General features: G+C 48.9%; 1 protein-coding gene across 1 annotated transcript in view; it reads left to right on the top strand.

Annotated features, from left to right (window-relative positions):
• DNAJC11 (DnaJ heat shock protein family (Hsp40) member C11) overlaps positions 1 to 24,566 on the top strand; it is a 69,401-nt gene that overhangs the window by 14,798 nt on the left and 30,037 nt on the right. The window contains exons 2-4 of the mRNA XM_044237049.1: positions 8,035 to 8,164; positions 10,191 to 10,264; positions 16,960 to 17,061. Of these exons, the coding sequence (XP_044092984.1) occupies positions 8,035 to 8,164; positions 10,191 to 10,264; positions 16,960 to 17,061 (306 nt within the window). The remainder of the gene's footprint in view (positions 1 to 8,034; positions 8,165 to 10,190; positions 10,265 to 16,959; positions 17,062 to 24,566) is intronic.

Below are 24,566 nucleotides of genomic sequence, written 5' to 3'. Positions count from 1 at the left end.
GCGCCCCTCAGTTGTTTAAAGTGTCAGATACATATAAAATTTACCATCTTACCCAATTTTTACAGTTCTGTGGTGCTAAGCACATACCTGATGCTGCGCAACCGTCCCCGCCATCTGTCTCCTGAACTCTTTTCATCTTGCAAAACTGAAATTCTACCCATTACACAATAACTGTCTACTCCCCCACCCGGCTCCCTGGCAAGCATGATTCTACTTTCTGTCTCTGATTTTTTACTACTAGATTCCTCATCATAGAATCTAGAATCATACAGGATTCATCATTTTGTGACTGGCTTATTTCACTTGGTATGTCATTTTCGGGGTTCGTCCACGTTCTAGCACGTGTCTTTTTAAGACTGATCATTCCTTTGCGTGTGTTTGTACCACATTCTGCTGATAGGCATTCGTCTGGATGGACGCTTGGGCTGCTTCCGTGTCTTAGCTGTTGTGAATAATACTGCTGTGACCGTGGGTTTACAGATACCTCTCTGAGACCCTGCTTCCAGTTCTTTGGGCTCTATGCCCAGAAGTGGAATTGCTGAGTCATATGGTAAATCTGTTTTTATTTTTTTGAGGAACTACCACACTCTTTTCCACGAAAGCCATACCATCTTACATTCCCCCCAGGCGTGTACACGGGTTCCGGTTTCTTCACATCCTTGCCAACACTTGTTATTATATGTTTGTTCTGTAGTAGCGTCCTAATGGGTGGCTTTGATTGGCCTTTCCCTGATGATTAGTGATACCGAGCGTCCTTTCCTGTGCTTATAGGACATTAGTATATCTTTGGCGAAATGTCTGTTCAAGTCCTTTGTCAGTTTTTTAACTAGGTTGGTTGTTTTTGTTGAGTTTTAGGGGTTCTTTATGTATTCCGGGTATTACTTCCTTATTAGGTAATGTGATTTGCAAATATTTTCTCCCATTCTTTAGATTGTTTTTTCACTTTCTTGATATTATCCCTTGATTTACAAAAGTTCTTAGTTTTACGGAGTTCAGTTTGTCTATTTTTTTCTTTTATTGGCTGTGCCTTTGATGTTATAACCAAGAAATCATTGCCAAATCCAATGTAATGAAACTGCTGCCCTGTGTTTTCTCTGCTAAGAGTCTTTTACACTTCTGGCTCTTATGTTTAGGTCTTTCATCCATTTTTAGTGAATAAACTAATAAGTGAATTGAGTGAAGTTACATGATATGAAGTCAACACAAAAGTCAGTTGCATTAACTTTTATATATGGTATGGAAGAAGGGTCCTACTCATTCTTTTACAAACAAAGATCCAGTTTTCCCGGCACCATTTGTTGAAAAAACTGTCCTTTCCCTATTGAGTAGTCTTGGCACCGTGTCAAAAATCATTTGACCATATATGTGAGTGTGTGTTTCTGGACCCTCTGTCCTATCCTTTTGGTCCATACATCTGTCTTTATTCCAGTACCACACAGTTTTGATTACTGTACTCTGTAGTAAGCTTTGAGGTAAGGAAATACAAATCCCCCAACTTTGTTCTTTTTCAAGATTATTTGGCTCTTCAGGGCACCTGGGTGGCTCAGTGGGTTAAGCCGCTGCCTTCGGCTCAGGTCATGATCTCAGAGTCCTGGGATTGAGCCCCACATTGGGCTTTCTGCTCAGCGGGGAGTCTGCTTCCCTCTCTCTCTCTCTGCCTACTTGTGATCTCTCTTTGTCGAATGAATAAATAACATCTTTAAAAAAAAAAAAAAAAGATTATTTGGTTCTTTGGGTCCCTTGAGGTTCCATGCAAATTTTAGGGGGGATTTTTCTATTTCTGCAAAAACTGGCATTGGGATTTTGGTAGGGATTGTATTGAATCCTTTAGTTGCTTTGGGTAATATTGACATTTTAATAATACTGTCTTCCCATACATTGATGTGGAATGTCTTTCTTTTTTTTTTTTTTAAAGGTCTTCTTTAATTCTTTCAGTGGCGTGTCATAGTTCTCATTATAAAAAATCTACCGGGGTGGGACGCCTGGGTGGCTCAGTTGGTTAAGCAGCTGCCTTCGACTCAGGTCATGATCCCAGCGTCCTGGGATCGAGTCCCACATCGGGCTCCTTGCTCGGCGGGGAGCCTCCTTCTCCCTCTGCCTCTGCCTTCCTCTCTGTCAGCCTGTGCTCGCTCTCTCTCCCTCTCTCTCTCACAAATAAATAAATAAATAAATAAATAAATAAAATCTACCGGGGTGCCTGGGTGGCTCAATGGGTTAAGGCCTCTGCCTTTGGCTCGGGTCATAATCCCAGGGTCCTGGGATTGAGCCCCACATTGGGCTCAGAAGGGAGCCTACTTCCTCCTCTCTCTCTCTCACTCTCTGCTTGCTTCTCTGCCTACTGTGATCTCTGTCTGTCAAATAAATAATAAATAAAATCTTAAAAAAAAAAAAAATCTACCTCCTTAGTGAAGTTAACTACTAGGGTTTTCTTTTTTTTTTTTTTTTTATGCTTTTGTACGTAGAGCTGCTTTTCTTTCTTTCAAGATAGTTCATTTTTACTGTATAGAAATACAGCTAATTTGTGTGTGTTGACTTTGTATCCTGCAACTTTGCTGAATTCATTTATTAGTTTGAAATTTTTTTTGTGTTGGTGGAATTGTTTGTTTCCTTCATATAAAATCATATAATCTGGGAATAGAGATTATATTACTTTCCAATTTGGATGCCATTTATTTCTTTTTCTTATCTAGTTGCTCTGGCTAGGACCTCCAATACTATGTTGAATAGAAGTAAAAGCAGACATCCTTGCATGGATCCTTGATCTTAGAGGAAAATGTTTCAGTGTTTCACCATTGAATATGATGTTCACTGTAGATCTGTCTTCAGTTGTAAGAGCTCTTTATGGCTTTTATTATGCTCAGGTAGTGTCCTTCTGTTCCTAGTTTGTTGAATGTTTTTACCACGATAAAGTGTTGAATTTTGTCAGATACTTTTTCTGCATCGATTGAGATGATCGTATGGGGTTTTTTTTCTTTTCATTCTCTTAGTGTAGTATATTATATTGATTTGTGCTGAACTATCCTTGCATTCCAGGAATAAATGCCACTATCACGGTGTATAATAATCCTTTTAGTATGCTAAATTCTATTTAGTAGTGTTCTGTTGAGAATTTTTGCATCAGCATTCGTAAGGTTTTCTTCTGCTATCTTTTTCTAGCTTTGGAATGAGTTTGGAAGTGTTCCTTCCTCCTCAGTGTTTTGGAAAATCTGGAGAAGGATTGAGATTAATTCTTTAAATTTCTGGTAGAACTCCCCAGTGAAGCCGTTAGGTCCGGGCTTTTTCGCTTTGTCAAGAAGTCTTTGATTAGTAGTTAAAGCCAGGCTGCGATTCCTGTTGGTACTGTGTTGGGGTTACCTGCAGACATGTCCTGAACCCAGTCATTACATCCATCTGTGAGCAGGCCGTGTTTGTTGATGGTATTCTAAACAGTATTGTCTTTTTAAGTTTGTTTTTAGATTGTAGAAATAAATTGATGTTTGTGTAGTGACCCTGTACCGCATGACCTTGCTAACATCACTTAGTAGCTTTTTTGTAGGTTCTTTATGATTTCCCATGTAAGTGATGTCTGCAAATACAGAGTTCTTTTTCATTTCTAATCTGTAAGCCTTTTATTTTTGTGCCTTATTGTAGAAGTTTCTTTTTTGTTTCCTGTAGCATGAAATCCAACCATTTTAACAGACCACTAAACTCTATGGTCAGGTCACAGAGGACCTTTTCACTGTGAGTTTTATGATCTATGAGGTTGAATTTATAATAGATTGACTTTACATTAAAAACAGAACCAGGTGGGGGCGCCTGATTGGCTCAGTGGATTAAGCCTCTGCCTTTGGCTCAGGTCATGATCTCAGGGTCCTGGGATCAAGCCCCGCATCCATCTTTCTGCTCAGCAGGGAGCCTGCCTTCCTGTCTGTCTCTGCCTGCCTCTCTGCCTGCTTGTGATCTCTCTCTGTAAATAAAAAAATAAAATCTTAAAAAAAAAAAAAAGAAAGAAACAGATGATTGAGATGATGAAACTTTTCAGACTTTTTTAAGATTTTATTTATTTATTTGACAGAAAGAGAGGGAGAGAGGAAATTCAAGCAGGGAGAGTGGGAGAGGGAGAAGCAGACTCCCTGCTCAGGAGGGACCCCACGTGAGGCTCCATCCCAGGACCCTGGGGTCATGACCTGAGTCGAGGGGAGAAATAAAGATTTTATTTATTTATTTATTTATTTATTTATTTGACAGAGAGAGATCACAAGCAGGCAGAGAGGCAGGCAGAGAGAGAGGAGGAAGCAGGCTCCCTGCTGAGCAGAGAGCCCGATGCGGGATTCGATCCCAGGACCCTGAGATCATGACCTGAGCCGAAGGCAGCGGCTTAACCCACTGAGCCACCCAGGCACCCCTGTAGATTTCATTTTTAATGATATCACAGATTTTGAAATAATACCAGTTTTTTATGATAAAGAGTTTATCGTTTATGAAATATCGACCCAGTGACCTCAGCTCTTCAGTTATGATGAAAGGTCCAATCTAACCTTCTACGGAATGTAATATTTATTAAAAATGAAACTTCTCATTTCTATTACTTAATCGATAGCACATTAAGTCATTTATTAATATGATTACAGGTCTTTCAGATTAGATATCCCCCCACCCCCTTTGTCATCTCATTTAATTTTAACACCTAGGAAACAGCAGCCTAAGCTAAAAGTCAGCCGGGTCTGTCTAATCATGCACTTGTAACTTATGAGATGCTGGAAAGAACGATTAAAATTGGCAGAAAGAAAATAACCTGTAATTGCTCTTTAGGAAGGAACAAGCCCCCTTTACGTCATTACGTGGGTAAACCTACGTGGAGGAGATCTGTTTTATTCAGTTAACTATTATTTGCTTAAAACAATGAGTTTGGTACAGGGGGCATATTGGCCAAGAGTGACAAGAAACGCATTGCATGATTGGTGTTGGCAGGGAAAGAAATCAGGGGTAAGAAAAAGAAAAAAGACCTGCAGACAAGGAATGTTGACTGACGCACATGTCTTCAATGGAGTCTCGTGTTTTTTATTGCAACAGAAGGTATACCTAGAAGAGGGCGCGGGTCGTAAGTGTGCAGCTCGGTGGATTTTCACAAATAGGAACTGCTTCACGATTGAGCGCTCCTGCCAGCCCGTGCCAGGGCGACACCTTCTCTCTGATCTGTTCTGCTTTCCGGGGGGTACTGAGCTGCTCTTTGGGTTATGATAGCTGGAGTGATTGGATCCCTCTAGTGAGCGCAGCATCGTTGAGCACTGTACGGGTCTTACGTCCTTTACTCCTCACAGGGACTTTGGGGAGAGAGGTAATAGTGGCCACAGCTGCAAGGTGAGAATACAAAGAAAAGGTTTTACAAGAGCCACACTTTGTAGCTTGTGCTCTGGGTCGGGCACTCTGCGAAAGCCCCGTGTGGTCCCGCTCTCTCTCCGTGGTCTCCCCATCCCGGAGACTTCCGCCCTTTTGCGGATGAGCACAGTAGGAGTCAGAAAGCTCATTTGCCCCAAAAGCTTGTGTTCTTCACCAGTAAACTTGGAGGTCGGTGTGTCACCACAGAGGAAATCTTGTAGGTGAGCAGATGGAGAGAAAGAGGGAAGGCAGCCAACTGCAAGTTGTTGGCCAGTATAATTCTCAGAGGCTGCACCAAAGAGAACGAAGGCAGGCAGGGGAGCTAGAATGGGGCAGAAGTCTGCCTGATTCCAAGAGGACAAGGGATACTCAGTTAACAAGGTCTTTGACCCTCTTCAGGGAGCTGCTGATTTAAAACTACGTGTAGATGAGCCTCTGTCCAAGTAAGCAGCAAAGGTCTGTGTCTGGTTTAAAGCACAGGCTGAGGGGCTCACAGATAGCTCTTTCCGGATAACAGATCATGGGAAGTCAGCTGGAAAGGCCCAGAGAGGTCAGCCAGCCAGCCCCCTCCTTCCCAGAAGAAGAAGCGATGGGCCTAGAAGTTGAAAACATTGTCCAGAAGGCACTGAGGGGCACTGGGCATGTGTGACTGACACATCTTACCAGTCATGTGCACAGTCTTCCTTTGGAGGCCTCCAGAATTCCTTGTTTGAAACCTCTAGTGGAGGGGCCCCTGGGTGGCTCAGATGGTTAAGCGTCTGCCTTCGGCTCAGGTCGTGATCCTGCGGACCTGGGATTGAGTCCCGAATCAGGCTCCCTGCTCAGCGGGGAGCCTGCTTCTCCCTCTGCCTCTCTCGGTTTCTTGTGAATAAATAAATAAAATCTTTTTTAAAAAAGAAAGAAAGAAAGAAACCTCTAGTAGGGGAACCTGGATGGCTCAGTTGGTGAAGCGTCTGATTTCAGCTGAGGTTATGATCCCAGAGTCCCGAGATCGAGCCCCGAATCGGGCTCCCTGCTTAGTGGAAAGCCTGCTTGTCCCTCACTATCTGCCCCCCCCACTCGCTCACTCAAATAAATAAAAGTCTTTTAAAAAAAAAAAACTTGTTTGAAGTGGCGGGGGGGTGGGAGGTTGGGGTACCAGGTGGTGGGTATTATAGAGGGCACGGCTTGCATGGAGCACTGGGTGTGGTGAAAAAATAATGAATACTGTTTTTCTGAAAATAAATAAATTGAAAAAAAAATCCCTATTTTTATTAATCTGCAATAAACAAGAACACTATACATTTAAAAAAAAAAACTTGCAGTAAACATGCACAGTGTTGCCGATTTTCTAGCGTCTGAATAACATACTCATATATAAAGTATTTAAATTTTGTGCCAGAAATTACTACTCAAGTACATTAAAGTTTTGCCTTTTATCCTCAGTGGGGGAAAAAAACTTCATGAGTCCTGGAATTGGAAGATACTGAAAAGTTGTAGAAATTATAGGAAAATATGCTCAAGCGTGTTTCCTTGTCACCTTGATCACTTGATGAGTCCCTGCGGTGGCTCTCCCTGCACATACAGGTTCTGAGACTTGGTCCCAGGCCTCTGCCCAGATGCCTGGTTTTTTGGCCCCCTCTGGCACGTTGTCGACGACCCAGAAATGGGCTTCTGTGATCAAAATGGTGAGGGAGTTGACTCCCAAAATAAAATGTTCTTTCTTTGACCGATCATCTGGATAGAGCTGCCTGTTCAGCATCGCCTCTGATGGACCAGAGTGGTCCCTGAGGCTGATACAAAATCAGATCTAAAACTGCCCAAAAAACAGGCCTGACGGGCAAGCCACATAGGTAGCTCAGTGTTCCTAGGGCCTCTGAGGGAGGTTGTTCCTGCTGACTTCTCAGTGGCTGTGTGGCAGGCAAAGCAGAATGTGGGTTTTGTCCTCACCCCCATGTCCCTCCCTTCTGTGTGGCTGAAACACGGAGTCCATTTTATTTACTCCGTGTCATTTGCTCCTCTCATGGTACGTGTTCTCCCTCCAGCTGAGGACTTGTGAGAACTGGGGCCTCGGGGGCAGGGGGGCGTCTTTTGGATTTGGGAAGGAGAGCTTTTGTTTCTACTGTAGGATAGCAAAGGATTTTTGATTTTTGCCTGCTTTCTGCGCTGCCTTTTGGAATTAGAGGTTGAACCGGGGGCGTGTGTTGGCTTTACAATTTTATTTGTCTTTGATTTTTTTTAAGGGTAAATATATTCACCGCATTTCTTTTGCTGGAAAACTGCGTAAGATGCATGGCATTGCTGTCTAGTGGTTCTAGTTTTTTCCCTGTCTGAGCCAGTTTTCTGTTAGGAGTACCTTGTTATGATTTATTTCAAATAACTTAGGTTAAAAAGTAAGTGGGTCTCTGACGTTTTTTGTTTCAGCTCAGAGCACAGTGAGCCAGTGTTAGAGACACATCTGATCGCAGCATTTCCCAGCGAAACACAGTTGCTATTGATGTCCATAATTGATCACTTTATTAACTGGGGAAAAAAGAAGCCTTATTGAAGCAATAAAGCATAACTTCATTATGTCCCGGGTGCGGAGAGCAGACACGTTGGAAAGTGGCTGACAGGCTCCCATTTCAAGGCTGATTCTGATAATGATAATATTTAAGGAGCATTGATTGTTCTCTAATTGGATTTTTCTTTCCGTAGGCCTCTTCTGAAGAGCTAAAAGCCGCGTACCGGAGGCTGTGTATGCTTTACCATCCCGACAAGCACCGAGACCCCGAGCTCAAATCACAAGCAGAACGCCTGTTTAACCTTGTTCACCAGGCTTATGAAGGTTAGCGGAGGGCTTGGCTTCACGCAGACGCCCTGGAAGCAGCTGCTCGATTTTTAAGAGACTTGATTTGTAGAGGACAGAAAGAGAGTCCTTAGACTTGTGTAAGAGAGGAGGGTTCGGTCAGTGCTTTTTTACTGACAGGGTCCTTTGAAAGAGTAGTATTTTGCTTCAGAAATCAATATGTGTCCAGTGAGTGGGAAGCGCGAGTGCGGGCAGAGCAGCGGCCGGGCTGGGCCGCAGGGAGCACCGGGGCCGCGAGTCGCTCGCTGGCTTTCTTCTTAAGGGAACTCGTAGAGGTAAAAGGCTGATGGCTGCCGACAAGCCCCCTTTGTTCTCTTGTTATGAGAAGATGTACAAGAACGTATTTTTTGGCCCCGATTTTATTGGCTCCGGAGCATTCAGTGAAGGAAAGGTTCTAACAGGAGGAGGAGAACGATCTTAAGAAGGCCAACAGGGAGTAGAGTCAAGTAACGCAGGGTTTTCTGCTTACATCTCCGGTACTAGAGAAAGAAAATTCTGTGATGTAGTTGGGTGTAAAACATTCAAGTCGCTGATAAGTCCCCGGTTTCTGTCGGAGATGGTGGCAAAGCTCTTGGTCACGCGGTGGTGTTGGTCACACAGTGGCGCAACTGCCTTCAGTGCCCCGAATCGTACACTTCAAAGTTGCTAAAATGGATTCTCTGTTATGCATATTTTGCCACAGTTTTAAAAAGAAAGATTAAAAAACATTTATTTACTCCTAGGACACACACCAAGTAAAACAGGCTGTTTATTCCAGAGCCATTTGGTGATGTGTTCCTTGGTTAGACCAAAAATTAGTAACGTGTTTCTTTAGAGAATAAAGACTTCTCATTGCAGTCGTAAGAGCATATGCTGTATTTCACTTAGTGGTTTTACCGTAAAATTAGATTTTACTGAGGAGGAACGCTCGGGCCGTGACACGTGGCGCGGGTCTGAGCTCAGTGGCAGGTCTTCATCGCACGTAACTCCAGTGAGACCGTTTCCACGGCGGTCCTGACCAGGAGCCTGGTCCTTCTGTCGCATCCTGTGAGCTGAACGGCTTGACTGCTGTCCAGATCACCCTCAGCCCATTCGTGTGGTTCTGGAGATTCAGGGAAGAGTTAATAGAAAACCTTCGCAGAGCTGGTGTAAGTGCTGCGGCCGCAGAGCTAGCCCCAGTGTTCACCCTAACGGGGAGACCAAAGCAAAGCCGTGAATAAGTAATTCCCTATGAAATTCTCCAGATCAGCTCGAGAAGTCTGCCTCCCGTGTTTTCCAGTGGTCAGCATTTCTTTCTTCCCCATTAGATTTGAATATGGATAGAATCATTTATATCGTTTTTTTAATTAGGCCTAAAAATATATGGGAAGTCTCAAGGGAGAGAAGATTCAAAGGTCTTGAACACAAGCTGGCAGAGGAGAAGAGGAATGGCCATTAGCTTTCCTGACACTTGTGTTCAGTTCGGACGTCCTTCCAGTGGCTCCGTCCCTCACTGAAAGACTTTGATGTACTGAGTTAGGTGACGTGGCCGCCACCGTAGTGACAGGTGTTTGTGTCTTTAAATGATTTATTAAAAAAAGGAAGGATTGGGGAGAAGAACCTGTCTTCGGAGTTAGTGAAACTCTGTAATAGAGCAAATAATAAATCACCTTTTTCTACAATCGGAGCCTGTCTGAACAGGCTTTAGAGACTGGAAGGAACAGCCTGGTACGTTAAGGGCTACAGCAGAAACTGAGCTCTATTAGAAACAACTGTTCTTTAGGGACACTCGGAAGCAGCCTCCTGTAAGGTGAACCTCACAATTTAAGAGTAGCTGAGACACAAAAAATCCAGTATTTCTCATTCGTGTCCACCTTGCAGCACATCCTAGATCAGATCTAAGAGGCAGTTAGGAGGAAGGAGGCACGGGATGGAAGGTTGGGGTAGGATAGGGAAGAGGAAGAGGTGAGCTCACCGGGTGATGTTGTCTCCAGCTCCGGCGGGAGAATTCCGTGCTCTCTTAGCATGTGTCATTCTGAATTTGCAGTGCTCAGCGACCCCCAGACCAGAGCCATCTATGATATATATGGGAAGAGAGGACTGGAAATGGAAGGATGGGAGGTAAGAGAAACTGCACATCCTGTGTCCCGGAAGAGCCCTCCAGCTCCACACCCTGCGATCGTGGGTTGGAGAATACCGAGAGGCGCCAGGGTCCCGTTCTCATCGGTCTTTTGGTCTCAGAGACTGAGTTCTAGGCTCGGCTGTGCCTCTGTGTACCCCTGTGTACCTGGGCAGGTCAGTCACCCAGCTTGTCCTCAGTGTCCTGACCTGTCGGGTAAAAAGCTAAGGGCGTAGATGCTGCCAGTAATTCCTAACCCCAGGGAGGGCCCAGGCCGGTTGTGGGGTTGATGGAAGACCGTTTCTGCAGAACACAGTTCTGCCTTCACCTGCGTTTCCTGCCGCCCCCCTCGCCCGCCCCGCAGGTGGGACAGTTCTGTGCCCTCTCTCCACCCCAGCTTACCTGCAACCCCGTCTGGGACGTGTTCCTATTGGTCATGTGCTGTGCGTGTGGATGAAATGGAAGCACAGTACAGTTGAGAACTACCGGGCTAAATGGCCCTTCATGAAATAAGCTCTCCCTGGCAGCCAGGCTGTACGAAGAGTCACAAAAGTCACACGATTCTGTGCTCCACGCCACCTCCGCCCAAGCCTCGTGCACGTCTGCGCTACCGTCTGCAGCAGGAAGGCCCGAGGCTCGAGTGGGAAATCAAATATGAGAATTAGCGGGAAAACTCTGAAGTTGCTGTAAGAACATGTAGGTGTTAGAATTTAATTTCATTAAAGAGACTTGGTTCTGATGCCCGAGAAATGGGAGGCTGTTAGCGTTAAATTGGCCGTCACTGGTTTCTCTCTCATCGCATAAATTACAAGGCATATGCAAGGGCATAAATTACCCTTGAAGTTCTCTTGGTACATAATCTCGAGCCGGAGGCCTGTCTCCTCTGACTAGTACCGGAGCCTTCTCCAGGCCTGTGCAAGAGAAGCCACATGGGCTCCAGTCCCTTGCCGCTGCTGCTTCGTATTCATGGCAGCTTATGGGCCGTCTTCTGCCTGTGGCCAGGTTTTGGACGCCCACGCAATAAATTGTAGTTGCTAACATTTTTCAAAATGGGGGGTTTTACATAAATATCCAGTTGTCTGTCTTCTCTTGGAAAAATGGGAAAATCTGGTAGCAGCATATCTGAATTGTCCTGTGAGGAGCCTCTGCCTTGTGGGTGGGCCGTGCTGTTACCGTCCCGGCGCTCACCACCTCCTGTCACCTGACCACTGGCCCGCCCTTCGTCCGTGTGTCCCACCTGGCTCCAGCGTGCATCTGGGTTCTGACCTGTGGCTGGATGGAGGCAGCAGCACTTCGCGTCACGTTAGTTCCTTGTAGCAAAGTGTTAGGTCCGATAGCTTCACATTTTTCCATTCCTGAAAGGAAAATAGGATCCTGTCATATTTACTGACTTGCTCCTCATCCTTTGTGCACATGGTCAAGCTCCCTTGTGTTTTGAACACGTGGGTCAGTTGTGGTTTGGATGGGTGCATTCAGGGCCCCTGAAAGGCCAGAGACTCCCCCTTTGGAGTCTGGGTGGTTAATTCCCGGCATCATCAGCCCATCTAATGGAGCGGCGGGATAACGTCTTCCTGACAAAATACTGCCTGGTTTCCTATCGCCAAACCAAATGATCTCCCCATTAGAAACAAAGCAAAACCACACACACGGTAATGATTCTAAAAGTATGTAGGCAGTCACAGATGGAGAATGGATAAGCTTTTCTATTCATATATTTTAGTAAGCTACTTTATAAGGAAATTAAGTTCTCATCGATCAGAATTGGCTTTTTTTTTTTTCATTGATAACTAAGCTTTTTCGCAGTTTGCTATTTTTGCATTGATACTAAGCTTTCACTGAAGATAATAATGCCTTCAAGGAAGAGCACATGAAGATACCTCCCCGATATTTACTAAGAAAGGTGTGGGTGCCTAACATATGACAGAAACGGAGCCCGTTGTTCGTGTCGCACAGGAACGGTCTCACTCCAGAGCATTCTGTGCGGCTGGCGTCCTGACTCCTTCAAGGAGACCGTCGCGCCCCTACTGGGTAACGTGCGGATTCTCCGGCTTCAGCTGAGTTCCCTTCGCGCTGTTGCTGGTGTTCTTCAACTGTTAAGCTTTTCTAATTGCTGATGGTATCCGCTTGCCACATACCTGTTAGTCTGAACACACAGGCAGTCGCTGGAGGAGGGAGGGCGCTGTCAAAACCATAGCACCTGAGACGCCTTTAGTCCCGAGATGTCAGAGCCCGCCTGGCCCGCCCTGGGGAGGAAACCTGAGCTAGTTGAGGCTGCACAAGATACACGCCCTGCTTTCAGCCGCTGGTCAGTTTCAAGGTTTGTTTTGTTTAGTTTTAGAGAGAGAAAGAGAGAGTAAGCAGGGGTTTGGGGCAGAGGGAGAGAATCCCAAGTGGTTTGTACACTCAGCACAGAGCCTGACAGGAGGCTTGATTCCACGACCCTGAGATCATCACCTGAGCCAAAATCAAGAGTCAGATGCTTAAGGGCGTCTAGGTGGCTCAGTCGGTTAAGCATCGCCTTTGGCTCAGGTCATGATCCCAGAGTCCTGGGATGGAGTCCCGCATCGGGTTCCTTGCTGAGTGGGGAGCCGCCTTTTTCTGCCTGCTTGTTCCCCCCACTTGTGTGCTCTCTCTCGCTTTCTCTCTTTATGACAAATAAAAAATTTTTAAAGGGGGGCTCAGATGCCTAACCAGTTGAGCCACCTATGCTTTTTGCCCTTTTTTGTCTTTTAACCTTTGAGAGGCTTTGTCATTCTCCAGCGGGATTCCGAAGGAAGAAGATGCAGACGTACAAGTGATCGCCACTTGTGAAACCAGCCATTTTAGTTACCCAAGTTGGTTAGCAGTGTTTGTGCAATACCCATGTTGAAAATGAAATTGGCTTGCGTGGCAAGCTTCACCTTTGAGCTGGGAGTGCTCAGTGGCATTGAAGCTGGTAACGGTGAGCCGGCGGAGAGGAGAGCCCGTGACTCAGGAGCCCTGGGAGATGTTCCACCCCGTCTTTGGCTGACACTGCCCACGGTCTAGTTTTTGTCCGCAGGCCCTGCCGGTGCCCACATCTCACTCTTCCCTGTCTCCTGGACGTCCATCTCACAGTGGCTACGACAGCAGCCTTCATTAGGCAGAGCTGCAGTGTGGTCAAGGTCATGAAAACAAAGACTTAGAAGCTCTCACAGACTAAGGAGATGGGATGACAAAATGCAAGGCCAGAGCCTAAACTGGATCCCAGAACACATGAGGGATGTTAGTGGAAGAGCTGGTGAAATCGAGAAGGTCTGGGTTCCGTGCTCTAGGGTTGGCTTTGAGATTTGGCCGCTGTCCTGGGGCAGTGTGAGGTGTTAACATCGGGGGAAGCCGGGGGAAGGGTGTAGGAGAACTTCCTGTACTGTCTTTGTAATTTTTCTAAAGTTCTGAATAATTTTCTAAAATTGTTCCAAAACCAAAGTCAAGTAGCTGGACTCAGAATTTTCAGAGCAGACAAACCCTCAGGAATCCTGTAGTCCAACCCCGTCACTGTAGCAGGGACCCGAGGCTTAGAGAAGCGAAGTGACCCTCCCCGAACCCCTGAGGCTGCCAGGAGGTTAGAGGCAGGGTGGGAGAGCCTGCCTTCTGTCCTTCTACCACGCTGCCTTGCTTTTAGGGATCCCTGCCCCCTCTTCCACAAGGCAGATCCGTGTTCCTGGCTAGCGCAGGGACGGACCTCATTGGTGAATGGACAGTTAAGGTGATCGGGACAGGTGTGTAGATTCAGGGGCTGCACGTGATCTGTCCTGTTAACGGAAAGTGTCTGGTATCACCTCTGGCATGTAGTTCTGGGCACTGTGTTCCTGGGTACATCTATCTAAGGGTGACTGAGATGGAGGAAAGTGACGTGTGGCTGACTCGGTCTCCTTCCCTTCTCTGTCGTGGTACATTGCGTGTAAAGGGCAGAAAGGACGAACGATGTCGGGAGCCTTGGAAGCGAGACTCTGCCCTGGGCTACCCAGCTCTTCACTGCTCTCCAGGTGCCAATCGTCTTGACTTTGCAGTCTGCTCTGATTATGCACCAGCTGTTTGCCAAACCTGTGTAAAATTGACTAGAAACAGAATGACTTCACACGTTTGGAATATTTGCCTCTTCAGCTTATCACCGAGTAGGGCGGAGAGAGGGATTCACAGCTATTAATTCAGTCAGCAAAGGTCAGACAGCTCTAGAATTTCTAAAACAATTCTTGTTTTGCTCTGGCCTCTGCAGAGCCTGACGCTTTCCAGTCTTTTGACTCCTGAAATCTTACAAATCTGTGTATTTGCCTGGGTGGCTCAGTGGGTTAAGCCGCTGCCTTCGGCTCGGGTCATGATCTCAGGGTCCTGGGATCGAGTCCCGCGTCGGGCTCTCTGCTCAGCAGGGAGCCTGCTTCCTTCTCTCTGCCTGCCTCTCCATATACTTGTGATTTCTCTCTGTCAAATAAATAAATAAATAAATAAAAATCTTAAAAAAATATCAGGAGACAGGCATATTCATGGAGTCTGTGTTGCTGGTTAAAGCTTGGCTTGTCAAACTTCTGCTTAGTCTGCAGTATCAACACCGGTGTCCCGCTGGACAGAGTACTCGGTGGGAAACCTTCTCGTCCAGGCAGAGCAGGCAGGTTATTCCGGGACCTGTGCAGCAGGCACTTCCCATCCAGACCCTGCTTGACCTTGGTAGTGCAGCACTTAGGTCACCACCGGCAGGTTCCACAGTCATAGGTTGGGGTTCAGAGGTCATGAAGAATTTCTAAAATACTTTAAATCCTTTTTTCCTGATCTTTCTTGATCTTCATGGTTAAATAGAGTAGTTGGTAACTTCTGTCTCCCTGAAGCTCTCTGTGCTGAAGGGAGAAGCTGGTGGGAGACAGGGATGCTATAGAAGCTGAAGCCCTGAGCTTCCCTGCCCGGCTCTGCCCCCGGCTCAGTCCAGGGTAGGAATGCAGGCTGAGTGCTCAGGCCTCAACTGCAGGGAACCAGCGGGCTGAGCCTCCGTATCCGTTCGGTACGACCGAGGATGGTGCTGGGAGGCCACAGAGCAGTCACTGGTGCCACTGATTTATTTGTTCTTGGATGATTTTTGTGTTTTTATTTTAAAACTTCCTTTAAGAGAACTCCTGCCCCCGTTTAGTAATTCTTGGTTGTATCGGGTTATGAGAGGAGAAAAAGGTTTCTCTATTTTTTTCTCTTTACTTCCTGAGAGAAGTAGTAAACACATTTCTCAGTGTTTTTTTGGATAAGCCAGTTTTTATATTTCTTTTTCTTTATTGCTGAATAATAAAACCGAGGTGCACAAAACCTAGACTATAACCCGTTTATGTGTTGGAATACACACACACGTATGTGTGCACAGAGACGTCTAGAAGACACAGAAAAACTCGATGTCAGCCTGTGGGAGGGATGGTGGGAAAGAGGGTGCTACAGGCGAGTTGCCCTGTTTGCTTTATATCCTCCTGTACTATTTGGATTTTTTGCTGTAAGCGTGTATTTTTTTAAACAATTTTTTAAACTTGTGATTTCCAGGATTGCTTCTTCGCACATCACCTCCCTTTTTAGCTGTTCGTGAGCAGCCACTCGAGGCTCCTGTGTGTCTCTCCCGCTGCTGCAGGCTGTGCTCTCGGGGCTCCCCCGCCCAGCTCCGGCCGCTGTCCCACCCCGATCTCGGTGTTGCTCACAGGCCGTGGCATCTTGGACCCTAAAATCACATGGTGCGGTTTTCTCTTCCACAGATATGGGGCCTGAGGCCCACGGTGGCCTTCCGTTGCCTCTTAGAAATCTCCGCTTCATGACGCGCTAAGAAAAGCCGCAGCGGGAGGCCGCATTTCCTCATCGATCCGACATCATGGTTCAGGGGGTCTGCCCGTCTTACGAGAACTGGGGGTGCAGAAGTGCACCCGACATCTACGTCCTCGGGGTCCTAGCGTAGTGTAGTAGGGAAGGTTGCAAAAAGTGCCCAGACCTGATGGCCGAAGACCCCTTGGTCCAAGCCCAGAAGGCATCTCTAGCGATGGCCCCGGCGCACTGGGGAGAGACGGCCGGGCTGTGTGGGCCTTTGCCCTTTGGTTCCGTCTTTAAGGTTTATTGTCTGTGCTGGGACCATTGGGAAATTTGGACCGTGAGACTTAAGGTGATGTGTTCTTGGGGAGCCTGGGTGACCCAGTTGGTTAAGTGTCCGACTCTTGATTTCAGCTCGGCTCCTGATCTCAGGGTGGTGAGATCGAGCCCCGAGCAGGGCCCCAGGCTGGGTGTGGAGCCTCCTTAAGCTGCTCTCCCTCCCTCTCCCTCTGCCACTCCCCACCCCCGACACTTGTGCTCGAGCGCTCTCTCTCACCCTGTCTCTCCAAAACTAAATGAAAATTTAAAAATAAGGTGACGTGTTCTTTGTAAGGTTCCTGCAGCCTCGCATCAGCTACTGAAACCAGGGAAGTCGTGCTTCCGCCTCTCCGGAGAGCTGAGGAGAAGCACGGCCACGGGACGATGAGGGCAGAGCCGAGTGGGTGTGACGGTGAGCCTCGCCTCACCAGGGCCCGTGCCTGCGGGGAAAAGCCCCCTGGGCATCGCTGGCGTTGTTAAGTCCTGGGGGAAGGAACACGAGCCCAGGCCGCGCGGACTCGCCGGTTAACCATGTCAGCTCTTTGCGTCTGTCTTCCTTGCTTTCTGGGTCCTTAACGGTGTCCTTCTACTGTGCCCGCAGGTGGTGGAGCGGAGGAGGACGCCGGCCGAAATCAGGGAAGAGTTTGAGCGGCTGCAGAGAGAGCGGGAGGAGCGGAGGCTGCAGCAGCGCACCAACCCCAAGGTGAGCCGGGCCCGCGCGAGGACGGCGCAGGGCGAGCGAGCCAGGAGGCCAGCCCGAGATCCGTGGTGCTGCTGGGTGTGTGTGTGTGTGTGTGTGTGTGTGTGTGTGTGTGTAAGGTAATAACGTACAAAACTGGTGGAACAAAGTTTTGTTTATCCAAGTGGCGTCTATGGAAAGCAGCTCCCAGTGGCTTTCAGCAAAGCTGCGGCCAAGGACCTGAGAAAAGGGTTTTCAGCCCATGCAGGGCAGCAGCACTAATCCCATGGTTCCCCAAAGCCAAGGAGACATCCCAGACAGTAAGCAGCACAGGCAGGTCCCTGAGACCCTTCCCTGCAGTCGAGCTGCCCACACTCTTGCTGGGTGACAGTCAGGGGACACTCGCTGTCAGGGAGAGGGCGGCCACCTGACCACACTGAGGCAGCTGGGTTCCCTGCATCGCTTAGGACATGGGACAGTTCAGACTGCCTTGTGCAGGGGCGTAGGCTTTTTTTTTTATCCTCTCCGTACAACAGGGCCGTGAACACCAGTCACTGGGCTCTTGTGGCAGCGACAAGGTGACCCCCTTTGACTCTGTCAAGTCCCCAGGGGATTTTGAGTCCTGTGACCTAGCAACGTGCCTGAGTCTGGGAGCTCCTTCTCAGTCCCACGTACCGTATCTCTGTCCTTTGGTTTGTTAGGGAAGCGCGTTCTGAGTCCGTGTCCCAGCCCTGCGGCAAATGGGACACGTCAGTCAGTCAGAGGTACCAGATGTGCGAGTGGCTAACCGAATGCAGCCCCGTGTTCCCGTTCAGTGTGCTGGGTAAGCGGGGCTCGGCCTCCGTCAGCGTGACCAGGGTGGCCTGGCAGGTGGCCTGAGCGTCTCCTGAAGGAAAAGAACAGACGCTGGCGTACAGCTGGGAGGTGCGATAATACGAACTTCTGATCAAATATATTCCAGAAAGTGGATTTTTTAAAGACTCCCACAGCAGTTAGAGGACTGTATATTCAGAACACTGCCGTCTATTTGAAGCCTGCATTTCAAAGTATATTTATAAATGCCCACACCTCTCCTTTCTACCCAGCCTCCCTGCAACAGATGATGGCGTCAGTGGTGGCGAGCGGCTTTTGGTCACAGGCTGGTGGAGAATTGAAACACTGGCCAAACCGACTCGGGGCGGGTGACATAGTCAGGAGCACTAAAGATCTCGGGGGCGCCTGAACCGTGCTCATGGGGGACCTTTGCAGAGCCAGCGGTCAGGGCCGCACACTGTGGGGAGGTCTGGTTGGAGGGGTCGGCGCTGGCAGATGGAGCGAGGGCTGCGGAGACGGGGTGGGAGCCCGGCGGGAGCACGCTGTGCTCTGCTGTCTTTGCTGCGCTGGCTGCAGCTCTGCCGCATTCAGAGCAACGAAGGGGAAAGAGAACGTCACAGTAGCCTGAGCCTCTGTCCTGCAATAAAATTGGCCATCTGGGTGTGCACAGTGATTGCTTATTGGGATTCTGTGGAAATGTGTCTCCGGGCCATGTTTCTGTGGAATGAGGGAGCACAGCTGTGACCGTTTCACACAAGCGTGCAAGTTATTGTAAAATTCCTAATACTGCACTACTTGCTTAAACCGCTTCCAAATAAGACGTTTTCTAACCAGAAATAGTGAGTAATAACCAGATGCGGGCTATACAGCATTTCAGGGAGAGGTTTTGAGCTGGGTCTTTTATTCCATTTCTGAGGGTTTTGCTTTTCATAGTGGAAGGGTTTGGAATGTTCTCATCCTAGGAAAACGGCGATCTCCTCTCTTAAGGAAACCACAGAGGGAGGACACTGCCGATGACCATCAGGCTGAGCACTGACCTATTCCAAGGGACTGGCAGGCAGGTTCCATTTTTGGTACTGCCGTCTGAATCTTGGACGGGCATTTCTCTCTGTTGTTACAGAAAGAGTTTGTTGGGCAGGGATTTTCTAGTAAGATGTATGTACCAAGAACAGGCAGAGAGGTCAGGTGAGAAAAATCACAGATTGGAATTCCTGACTCTGATACAGTGATGCGGGACCCAGAGCAAAGCATGTGACCTATGCTTTGTTTTCTTGTCTGTAAAATGAAGCCATCTGGGGGCGCCTAAGTGGCTCAGTCGGTTGAGTTGTCGGCCTCTTGTTTTCGGCTCAGGTCATGATCTCAGGGTCGTGGGATCGGGCCCTGTGTCGGTCTCCATACTCACGGCAGAGTCTGCTTGTCCCTTTCCCTCCCCGCTCTGCTCCTCCCTCAGTCGGTCTCTGTCTCTCTTTTTCTCTCTCTCTCAGATAAATAAAATCTTTGAAAAAAAAAAAAATGACACTGTCTGGCTTTCCTGTCATACAAGCAGGGAAATGATTTAACCTTTTTTTTTTTTTTTTTAAAGATTTTATTTATTTATTTGTCAGAGAGAGAGAAAGGGAGGGAACAGGCAAGCAGAGTGGCAGGCAGAGGCAGAGAGAGAGGCAGGCTCCCCGCTGAGCAGGGAGCCCAGTGCAGGACTCGATCCCAGGACACTCATGACCTGAGCTGAAGGCCACTGCTTAACCGACTGAGCCACCCAGGCGTCCTGGGAAATGATTTTAAAAATAGGAAATAGGAGTTAATTTATTAGAAACCAACAAGCCTGGTAAAGAAATGCATAGTGGTACTTATCAGGTACTAGTGAGGTTAAGAACTCCATTTCATTTTCGTTTTGCCTCCAGCGCTGCATGGGAAACGCTTGGTTTGGTCAGGCAGTTCTGGGCCCGTGGTGGTTGGGTCTGGATGGGGTCTGGCAACTGGGATTTCAAACACCCAGATGGTTCTGACAACACCATCAGCCTTCTGCTGCGGCCTTGGCCCAGTGGTGGTCAGCGTTCCCAGCTACCTGTGAGTCCTGGCTTGTATGACTGAGCTTGGGAAAGCACTGTGGGGCTCAGAAGTGAGGAGCGCAGCCCCCAGCTCCGGTGTGCGAGCCGGCAGCGGAATGCGTACAGACATGCTTATGAGCAGATGCCAGAGACAGTGTGGTGGAGCCTTCCACTTGGAGTCAGGAGCCCTGCACAGGGATTCAGAGTCCTCCCTCCCATCCTGGGCCCTGGGTCAGGCTGCTTCTCCTGTCTTAGCTCAGTTTCCCCTTGTGTGCAATGGAAGCTTTGCCCCAAAACCCACTGCTTGGGGTCAGAAGACCCCAAAGTCCTTAGTTTCCTCACTTCTGTTTTCTGTGTTTGTTGCATGAGAGGAAAGTCCTCCGTGTCCCCTGCCGGAGACCCCCAGGCTCAGGTTGGTGGCATCCGAGGACCTCCTGGGCCCTGGCACTGAGCAGCTCTGGGAGGGTGTACAGCCGGGCCAGACGGCGAGGCTCGTCCCCATCGAGAGCGCCACGTGCGACTGGACTGTCTCTGCACTGCCCCGGCCACCCTCCCTCCCTCCATCCTCCGGATCTCTGTTTTGTTGGCTCAGTCCGTCCACAGGGCTTGCCTTCTAAAGACTTAGGATCCCACGATAGGTTTGTTCCGTGTTGCATTCACTTGAGATTGGTTCCCTTGATTCTTTCCTTTGTTAATGCCTGGAAGCCGTCCCTCCCTGCCACAGTGGCCACTCTGGGGTCGGACAGTGGATGTTACTGCCGCCTTCTGGGGACCTTGTTCCCATTCCGTGCAAAGCAGAGCGCTAAGTCACGAGCTGCTGGGGGGCCGCCGCCGTCTGCCTCCGGGGGTAGGCTGGCCGCCTGCCGATCCCGTTACGGAGCAGTTCAGGGGGCTCGCTGCGTCCTGTCCGTTTCCTTTTCGCCGTTCAGAGGTCCACGTAAGCTCCCTGGCAAGACCTCCTCTCTGGTTTCAGAAAGGCCGGCTTATCGGCCTGGTTCCTGTGATAGCTTAAAAATAGGATTCAGCTTTATCGGGAAAAGAATTTAAATAATGTATCAAGGAAGACATGTAACAGTAAAAATATTTTTAAATCCCAAAACGTTTTCATAAAGATGCAGGATTACTTTACTCAATTATTTTTAAAGGGTTTTTAAAAAGCTGTGTCTCGGCTGCCGCGGCTGACGGTCGTAGGCATTCGAATGAGCCCGTGGCTATGACTTCAGTCTGTTCGGGGGAAATGGCTCTGATGTCATAAACCGACTCGGCTTTGCTGACAGGGAAGTTGTGCCGAAGGAAAGCTCTTTGGACCCATATGTTTGTTGTGTTCGATGGCAGGAGGGGACGATTTAGCGTTTGCAGAAATAGGCAGCCACCGCAGGGGAAGAGACTGGGAAGTTGTCGCAGAAGATGGGACCGAGTGAGGAGGCAGAGCCTTTGCGGGAGGCACGAGGCTGTTCTCCCCCATCCTGTCCGCGTCACCGCTCCGAATCAAGGTGTCCAAGTGAGAGACTGGGGGTGAGGGGACACGGGGATGGGGGCATCCTCGGGGGGACACGGGAGTGGGGGCATCCTTGGGAGCTCCGGTGAGTCTGCGTTTGATCCTCGCTGAGCCCCGGCAACACAGGTTCCGCCTCTGATCTCCCATCGACTCTGTGGACACGACCTCAAGAGCCACCCTGGGCCCAGCAGCCGGAAAGTGGCTACACGTTGCTCTTAAGGCACTTGCCTCCTGGGGGAAGTTTCAGTCAGTCATTGAGAATGTGTTTGACAGAAATTTCTCCCGTTATCCTTATGGCCAGATAAAATACAAACATGAAAATAACTCAGAACGGAGCATTCCTGACTGAATGAACGACTGATTCTCCTCAAAGAGGGTTGATGAATGCACCATCTCCAGCCTGGTGAGAAGCTTCTCGTCGTGGGAGAAGGGCTGTCACGTGGCATGCTCAGAATTTCTGTGAATGATGTCCGTGAAGATGTGTCTGTCATAGTCTCCGGTGACCCAAGGCCGGAGGACAAAACCACGGTTCTAGAATATCGCAGTGAACTAGAGTGGAAAGGTGACCCGGGCTAGCTCAGAGAAGGGGAGCCGGGGAGAAACGGTTCCGCACTGCCTGGGCTTAACTAATATCAACAGCAGTTTAGAGCAGTGGTGGGTTGGGGGTGGGTACGCTAAAGGTGACTCGGGTTCACAAGGCGGTGTAGACTGGGTGCCCGTACCGAGCCAGGCCCTGCTCCAGATGTGGGCGTGCAGCAGAGAACGGCAGACAAGCCCCTGCCCTCTGGGATTCGAGTTGAGAGAGACACCATGGATGCGACACTACACCACGGACGCGACACATAAATTGTGGACTATGTTCGGAGGCGATGATGCCGAAGCGGGGAGATAGGACGAGGTAAGGGGGGAGGACTGCTGTTTTAAATGGGGTGCTCGGGCTTGCTGAGCAAGCGACACTGAAACTAAGAGGAGAGAAGAGCTACTGTGTAGGTATCGGGGAAGAACCTTCTGGATGGAGGGAGGAGCCAGTTCAAAGGGATAAGGTGGGTCTGGTACGTTCGAGGCGAGTGTGTACAGCAGTGGTGGAGGGAGTTAGTAGGAGCTGAGGTCAGAGAGGCACAGCTTCCCCCTCCCCGTGGAGAAACAGCAACTGGTCTTAATTTGTGGTAGTTGCGGAGAACAGAACCAACAGCTCGAAGACGATTTTGGCTTGGTGTGAGGAACAAGGCGGGCTGCTGGGGACTGAAGGAAACCACACTTTTCTCCACCATCTCATCCTGAACACAGAGCAGCAAGGACCTACATCTTCCAGGGGGGTGGGGAGGTGGGGGGAGTTATATAATTAAGATAAAAATAAGTTTTCCCGGCTGTTCACAGAGTCCGTGTGGGAGTGGATTCCCGGCCGGCAGGTGGTGCTCCCATCCGGGCTGGGTGGAGTTCTCTGATGACCTCTGGGTTGGGGTGGGGGGGGTCTGTCTCACTCCAGGCCCTCCCTGCCTGTGAGTAATGGTGTCATTTGGTTATGTGCCTCTTCCCAGGGAGGAAATTTTTGACACTTACAGGCACAAGAAGTCTACTGATTGTTAAATATGCATAAGGCCTTTTTTAGATTTTAATCACTTTAAAGATTTTTTTATTTACTGGAGAGTATGAGTCGGGGGAGCAGCAGAGGGAGAAGGAGACTCCCTGCTGACCAGGGAGCCCGATGCGGGGCTCCATCCCAGGACCCCGGGATCATGACCTGAGCCAAAGGCAGACACTTAACAACTGAGCCACCCAGGTACCCCTGCTCTTAGGTCTCCTGTCTCTCACCCATCCTTTTGGCATCCTCTGAGGCCCTGCTTCGTCCCCCCCCCCACTCCAGTCTGGACCCCGCTCTCTGTTCTGCTGTACGGCTAGGGCCCCACGACTCTCCTCACCGGCTTCCTAGGAATGTGTTTTTGTTTGCTCAGGCAACACCTTGTTCCCCAGGAGCAGCCACAGGGGGCACTGCCAGGCCCGGGAGCCCTGAATAGCACCTCCCTCCCCTCGGTGGGCTCCCTCTATCCCTTCCTGTAGAGAAAACCCATCTTCTAGCAGCTTCATTAATGGAAATCCTGGAAGTCAAATTTCTTGGTTCTTTTCTCCACCATTTTATTGTCTCTTGAAAGAGAAAATAATAACGTAAGTACTTACACATACACATGTGTACGGCGGATCACGTGTGACATCTGAGCCCTGACAGCGGTCAGGGACGTGGAGGTACACCCTGCCTGACCCCGGGACAAGAGTCCTGCCCGCACTGGGTGTCCGCCTCTGTGGCCCCCTCCTTTCCCATCTCCAGGCCGCAAAGAAACACCAGCCGAAGGGGGTCATCCTTCTGTTGCCTTTTAAACTTTGTCACAAATTGGATACGTGCTTGAGTGATCCGCTGTTTGGTTTTTATTGTTCTCAAGCTTCACAGAAGTGGTCCATGCTCTAGGTGGGCCTCTGGGACTTGTTTTATACCCACACCTCCTACTCGTGCAGACGTCTGTGCGTTTCGCGAAGTCGTGACTCAGTCATTTTCGCTGCCGTCTGCAGTGTATGCCTTCCCCTGCGAGTGGGTGTCTGGTCTCCGGGTTTCTGCGTCCACGAGCTCCTCGGTCTGAGCTCGAGGGGTCCCGGGATGTGTAGAAGTTCAGCTGGGAGAGAGGGCGCCGCAGCGTTTTCCGGAGGTGAAACGCGGCCTTCCCCTAACGCAGAATGTCTCGACTGGATCTTCAGACCTACCTAAGCGTAAAGCTCATGTCTGGGTCTTTGTCACAGTGTGTGTATAGATAGACACGCTCATGGTAGGAAGTGTGTCACAGTGTGTGTATAGATAGACACGCTCATGGTAGGAAGTGTGTCACAGTGTGTGTATAGATAGACACGCACATGGTAGGAAGTGTGTCACAGTGTGTGTATAGATAGACACGCTCATGGTAGGAAGCGTGTCACAGTGTGTGTATAGATAGACACGCACATGGTAGGAAGCGTGTCACAGTGTGTGTATAGATAGACACGCTCGTGGTAGGAAGCGTGTCACAGTGTGTGTATAGATAGACACGCTCGTGGTAGGAAGCGTGTCACAGTGTGTGTATAGATAGACACGCTCATGGTAGGAAGCGTGTCACAGTGTGTGTATAGATAGACACGCACATGGTAGG

The sequence above is a fragment of the Neovison vison genome, chromosome 2, assembly GCF_020171115.1.
Source record: "Neovison vison isolate M4711 chromosome 2, ASM_NN_V1, whole genome shotgun sequence".
Classification (NCBI taxonomy): Eukaryota; Metazoa; Chordata; class Mammalia; order Carnivora; family Mustelidae; genus Neogale; species Neogale vison.
This window is presented reverse-complemented; position numbering and strand designations above follow the sequence as displayed.